The 7,087-nt window shown below is 37.8% G+C and overlaps 1 protein-coding gene across 1 annotated transcript; it reads left to right on the top strand.

Annotated features, from left to right (window-relative positions):
* The first annotated feature begins 3,757 nt into the window (after positions 1-3,757).
* On the top strand, positions 3,758-5,233 carry LOC114184683. Its single transcript, XM_028071997.1, has one exon. The coding sequence runs from the start codon at positions 3,758-3,760 to the stop codon at positions 5,231-5,233; it is 1,476 nt and encodes a 491-aa protein (XP_027927798.1).
* Positions 5,234-7,087: the final 1,854 nt, after the last annotated feature.

The following is a 7,087-nucleotide window of genomic DNA, read 5'->3' as shown; positions in this document are numbered from 1 at the left end:
ATTTTAACATAATTACATAAAGGTTATGATAAAATAAAAAATATATTGGAGATGAAAATGAGTTTCATGACAAATGAAATAATTAAAAGAAAAAAAAAAAATATATATATATATATATATATATATATATATATATATATATATATATATATATATATATAGGGGTTACTTGATTAATTGTGAATATTTTAATAATTTAAACGAGAATGGAGATATGGCGGGGACGGGTATTATGGCGGGTATATGTACATCCCCATACCCAACTGAAAAAGTTGGGGATTCCCCATACCCATACCCATACCCAGTCAATGCGGGGATTCCCCGTCAAAACGGGGACGAGTTCGGACAATACCCACGGGGACGGGTTTATTTGCCATCTCTAGTTCAGATGTGTCAGTTTGGTACCCGCTTTTAAAAAGGTGTCAAATGAATTCCAATTTTTTAAAAAAATATCTCAATTAGGTCCATATCAGAAAAGAAGTTATTAACATCGTTGATGATATTGGTATTTAAAATGCCTTACTAAATTAAGTATTGATATTTAAATTAAAATTTAGTGGTAAAAGTCATGAATAAAGTTAACGAAGTTAATAACTTTTTGCTGAAAGAGACTTAATTGAGACACTTTTTCAAAAGTTTGGACTCGATTGACACATTTTTAAAAGTGGGTACCAAACTGACACATCTGAACGAAAATGAGTATCATCCGACTAATTAAACCAATTTATACAATATCATTTTTTTAATATTCGCGGGTATCTACAAGTACCCACGTAATTTTTAAATGGTACCCGTAGGGGTAATAGAGTGGGTAGCGAGTGGATTTTTTTGTTGCGGGTCAGGTTGTAAGTAGGTACTATCCGCGCCCGACTGAATCCGTTGTCATCCCTAATTGTTCCCATAGGACCAGAGGTTTTGAAAGATTCGTGCATTTGTTTTCAAAAGTTGCTAGCCTAGAAGGTTGAAGAGATGACTTAGGGAAAAGTTATAGTTAGTGATTAAAGGTCAGGTCGGTATCCACGAAAATTTAATCTATTTGTTGTTAGGAACAAGGCAATAAAGGAAAGAATAAAGGAGAGAAAAATAGACACAGAGAATTTAACGTGGTTCGGCTACAATGTGTATGCCTACGTCCACGACTACACTAGGAAGTATTTGTATTTTTGGTGTATCTTAAAGCTTTACATAGAGTCTCTTATATAGTAAAATAGAGAACCACAACTCACTATTCTAAGCGATGTGGGACTAAATCAAGCACCATAAGTGATCTCTTGGAGTTGCGTTCCGGTGCGTTGCAGGCGCTGCGTCGGCGTTGATCTCTTGGAGTTGCGTTCCGGTGCATGAGTGAAAGCAAGGTGGTTGAGCCGCCGAGAGGGAGGACGACCCTCCGGCGTCGATTAGCGTCGCCGGCAACCAGTCGCGGGGCGGCGTGGCGGAGCAGAGGTGAGGGCAGCGCGGTGAAGTAGGCAGCGGCACTCGCTGGCGTGGCCAGTGGCAGCGTGTTGGTGTCGAGAGAGATGGAGAGGAGGCTTTCTTTTGAGCAATTAGGGTTTAGGTGTCTCATATGCCACATCCCCTTTACTTCGTACACCCCCTTTTTCTTATGCCTGCACCTCCTTTTATTTGAGCTAGACTGTTTGACTATTTTTTCTGCGCACCCCTATATTTACCAACACCACACCCCTATTTTGTTTTGGACTCGTTTGTTCGCTGTTACTGTGTGCAACTCACATTCTACTTCGCACACTTCCAATTTTATTGACCCCACCACTCATTTGTATTTATCTCTTATTTTGGGCTCTTTTTATTTTACTTCATGCACCTCCCGCAAATTACTTTATGCACTTTCCACTAATTACCCATGTACCTCATATTTTGTTTTTCCTTTTTTTATCCCTTTTTTTAAATAAATTTCACCTTTTTAATTTCTTTTATTAAAAAAAAAAACAAATATATTTAAAAATTATTAAAAATATCAAAAAAATAGGAAAAATCTAAAAAACCAAAAATAGTTTTCTTTCTCTTTATTGTGTCTGTCTGGTCGCTCGCACCGCGTGACACTCATTTTCAAATACCAAAAAAAAGTTTTCTTTCCCCTTTTTTAGTGTCTGTCCGACCGTTCGCGTCGTGTGACACAAATCTTCAACTAATCCAAAAATATCAAAAAAAATACAAAATTTTCAAAATATAAAAAACATCAACATTTTCAAACAAACAAGCTTTTAAAGAACTACGTAACCCTGATTTCTCATTTTCATGAGAATACGTAGGACCAAGGTCAATCCTTGTCGGGCCCAAAAAATTAAAAAAATATTTTTGTTTCTTTTTAGCATTCTACTCTCATTATTTTTGGGGAAAATTAACATTTTGAAAATCACATCAACTCGGCATCTTTGATTAAAGGTACCGCCCTCGGGCGGGCGTTGTAGGGTGGTGATACCTTTCCTATGCGTAATCGACTCCCGGATCCAAAATCTTGTTTTTCGCAGACTTGTCTTATCTTTATGGTTTTCCATAGTTTTCCGGAATAACTATGGTGGCGACTCCCAAATCTCTTTTTTTTAAAACCCGTTTTCTTTTTTTGGTTCGTCGTCCCGTCGCGATTACGGTTGCGACAGATGGCGACTCCACTGGGGACGCTAGAGAGTCAAGCCATTTAATTAGAAATGCAAACTTGATGTGATTTTCCTAAAGTTTTCTTTCTCCTTTCTGTTATTTTTGTATTCTTGTCTTCATATGTGGTTGTATATATTTTCTTCTTAGATTAATTGTGTGTGAATTATTGTGCCTATTTTGATATATATTTTGAAATTGCAATATCTTCCTGGGAAATTTTCTGGTTATTCTGTAGGTGGGGGTTTAGGTATGCATTATTCTCCCTTCACACACACATTGTGCACATCATGAGTGGGGCCCTATACCCGGGTCTGTGTAACTTAGAATTAGAGGGGATTGTGTAACAGTGCCACAGTGGATGAACTTCCCAAGTGGTCATTGTGAGAACCCCAACTAGAGTTTGCTTGCTCCTTGGTACTCTCACTTCTTGTTGATTACCAACTGCCGTGAGAAATGCCATGGAGTGGGCCATGGCTCTAATGACCTTGACCATCAGGTACTAGGGAACCATCCCGGTGAGCACATGTACTTTACCTTAGATCTATTAGGTGCTAAACCTCTGTTAAGGCACGAAGGGAGATTGCTTGCTTTAACCCTCACCTTTTGTGTGCATAATTGTCATGTGAATAAGTGTCTATTTAGGCGCAATCATGCATATAATTTTTATATCATACATCACATCTCATGAAAATAAGCGCCTCTTGAGGCGTAAACATGCATTTCATTATGTCACTCTGCATATCATGCATAGTGTTTTCAAATAAGTGTATCACATTTCATCTTCATATCATGCGAATAAATGCCTCTTAAGGCACATGCGTTACATCTCATGTAGGTTTTTGTTTTTAATTAGTTGCATATCATGCATGGTGCTCTTTAATCACATCGGCATACAAAGTGAATAAGTGCCTCTTAGGGCACAAACTTGCATTGCATTCACTTATCTTTGTTCATAGTAGCATGTACATAGTCTTTTAATCCATAACATGCATCGTCACTTCATCTAGCATAATGCATTCATATGTTGATACCAGTTGCATAGGCATGGTTAGGCCTTGCATTACATGCATTTATTTTTTGCATTCATTAGTTCATGCTAATAAAATGAAAGTCGCGGCACCTTGAAGGACTTGCTAAGATCATGGAGAATATGAGAGAGACTCAAGAAGTGGTGAAAGCTGATGTCGAGCAATTGAAAGAACAAATCAGTCAGATCCTGGAGGCCTTAAGAGCATTACTAAACAGTGAGGAAACTTCAGCTCCACCACATCAGCCAAGAGATCAGATGATCCAAACATTCCCACCTTATGGCCTCCCTTCAAGTTACATTCCACCTATCAAAGAGGATATGAGACAAGCATATACCCAAAAGACAGTTGATCACATATCTGTAACTCATATCAAAGATGAAAATGAACTAGGGGCAACCGCTCTTACAGAGCTTCTGGGAAATGTTCAACCAAATGTTGTGCAGGTGGCATCAACGAAGGAACCTGAGATGAAGCCTCCACACTATGCTGCCATATCAGTGGATGTCGAAGCAACCAATAACAAGTTAGAAATGCTGGAGAAAAGGATAAGAGTCATGGAAGGTGGAGGAAGCTCTGAGTTTGAAAATATTATAGGATTGTCCTTAGCCCCGAATGTAGTGATACCTCCAAAGTTTAAATCACCTGAGTTTGAAAAATATAGAGGGACCACTTGTCCTAAGAGCCACATCATGATGTATGGCAAAAAGATGGCTGCGCATGCACACAATGAAAAGCTGTTGATCCATGTCTTCCAAGATAGTTTGGTTGGCATGGCGCTAAATTGGTATGTTCGTCTTGAGCCTTCACGCATCCAGTCTTGGAAGGATCTGGTAGATGCTTTCATGAAGCAGTACGAATATAACATGAATGTGGCTCCTGACAGATTGCAATTGCAGAACATGGTGAAGAAGGAGTCTGAATCATTCAGAGAATATGCCCAAAGGTGGAGAGAGATTGCTGCTCAAGTAGAGCCTCCTTTGAATGACAAGGAGATGGTTAACATATTCCTAAATACCCTACGATCACCATTTTATGAACACATGATAAGTAGTGTCTGCTCGAACTTGGCTGATATAGTGATAATTGGAGAGAGGGTTGAGGGCGGTATAAGAAGTGGAAAAATTGCACTCGACCTGAATGTGGTAGCAAATTTGAATGAGCATATTCCCAGATGTGGGAAGAATAAAGAACAAATAGCTAATCCGCATCTCATTGTCTGTCCTCAAAGGTTGCAATGTAATGAATATAATCAGGCCATTAGGAAAGGAGATTACAAGCAGGAGAAGAAGGTGATGAATTTCACTCCTATCCCCATGACTTACACAGAGATTTTACCATATCTCCTTTGTAAAAACCTTATAAAGGTTTGTCCTACCAGGCCTGTACGACCTCCATACCCGAAGAACTATGATGTAAATGCCAGATGTGATTATCACGGAGGAGTGTCAGGACATTCAACGGAAACATGTGGAGCTCTAAAGCGCAAGGTGCAATCCTTGATGGATTCAGGACGGTTGACATTTGGAGGAGGACAACCCGATGTAGAAGAAAATCCTCCATTGGGGCACGAAAATTCCCCTACATGAAGACCTTCATGCGTTGTAGACATTGGCAATTTCATGTTTTTCATATTGTGATAGTGGTGTGGTTTCTCTTCTGTTTTGTTATGACAATTATGTCTAGCTGAACTGCTCTCCTTCATGGATTTCAAGCATAATATATATCTTATCTTTCATCAAGAACAAGTCCAAAAAGGTGTCGCGAAAAATAAAATAAAAGAAAGCAAGATGGTCACATTTTAGTCATTTGTTTTCTTGCAAATCATCAAACTCGTGCTTTAAATAAAAAAAAACAAATGAAACAAAAAAAAAGAGAGTAAAGAATGAAAAACAATGTCATTTTGTCATGTGGTTTAATTTTTCAATCAGGATTAATAAGTTGACTTTTTTCTTTTAAGACGTTCGCGCATGCATTGTATGAAAGCTTCACCATCCGGTCTCCTAAAATAAAAGGATTTGTCCTAACATCATTTTCCCAGCCCAGAGTAATAAACCCAAACCTTTATACTGGGGCAGATTTGCCAAGGTTATTCTTGCTTGTACTACTAGATTGAAAACCCGAGAGGGCAGTCTTGGCAAAAAAAAAAAAAAAAAAAAAAAAAAAGAGAGGGCAAAAGGAAAGAAAAAATATGATTCGTGTTAAGATCATCGAGTTTTGTCGCATAATTAATCTATTGAAAACAATGCAATTTGAATTTGAAATGATGTGTGGCCATCTTTCTCTATCCAAAAAAGTAAAATTATCTCTTGCTACCCCATTGAGCCAAAAATAAATCTTTTTCAAAATTTCTCCCCAACAAGGGTTATCATTAGAAGTCAACTCAAATGCACCTAGAAAGCACTCAGTAATTAAATAAAGGAGTCATCAAGGAAGAATAAGCCAAAAGGCAAGAAAAATCATAAAGTTATGACAAATGAAAAATGAAAACACGATCTAAAAAAAAAAAATGTTCAAAAAGTTGACAAATAGGTAATCCAATACCTATATGATAACTCTAGTTTCAAAAAGTGATAACTGATGAACATTCATTTGGGCCTTTGTATCCTTTCTTTCAAAACCTCTTAGCCCACAACCACGTTACAAGCCTATTAGAAGTCCACACAGATTGAAGAATGATTGCTTTGATTTTCTTAAAGATTAATTCTCTGATAAGGCGACATGGCTAACAATGCAGTCGTCAAAAATGGATGAATGAAACAAAAATGAAAAAGTGCAAAAAGAATGAAACAAAAGTAATGTCTCAGGAAGAGGAGAACTCCTTGTTATCCAGTCGAAAGCAAGCAAGAAAAACGAACCAATTGGGGGTAATCTTTTTCATCCAATCTGTTTTAGTCAATCCTTTCCATTTCCATTACCTTTTTGAAACAATACCCCTTGTTCATTCAAATTCTTCTCCAAACACTAAGACTAGGCAGTTATGTAGGTCCCACAAGAATTTCTCACCCCAATGCTCATAAATCACCATCTGGTGAAACAAAACTCATTGGTTGATCAAATTTTTTTTGTGTATACCAAAACTGGGGCAGCTTTGCGGGTTTTACATAAGCATCTCGCCATAACATTCATTGATCCATATCCTCATACCCCTTTTTCCTCTATACCACAACTGGGGCAATTTTTGGGTCTCTTGTGTTTTTCATCCTGAATTCACAGATTACATCCCCTTTAAAGGAGTGTGTGATGAAAGACGGGTCGACATTGTTGTCCCAATTTCCTCAAAACCCTTCCAAATATCCCCGTTTTTCACCTGTCTGTGAATTCAAGCAAGCATGCAGGATGTCGCAAGAGAGAAAGTCATGTGTATTATCATCTTGAACATTAAACCTTGAAGTTTGTGACATTCCTCAATTTCAAAAGCATAAAAAAAAACAATGAGTTTG

Source organism: Vigna unguiculata, chromosome 5 (genome assembly GCF_004118075.2).
Source record: "Vigna unguiculata cultivar IT97K-499-35 chromosome 5, ASM411807v1, whole genome shotgun sequence".
Classification (NCBI taxonomy): Eukaryota; Viridiplantae; Streptophyta; class Magnoliopsida; order Fabales; family Fabaceae; genus Vigna; species Vigna unguiculata.
Note: the sequence above shows the minus strand (reverse complement) of the source record. Positions and strands in the feature narration are given on the sequence as shown.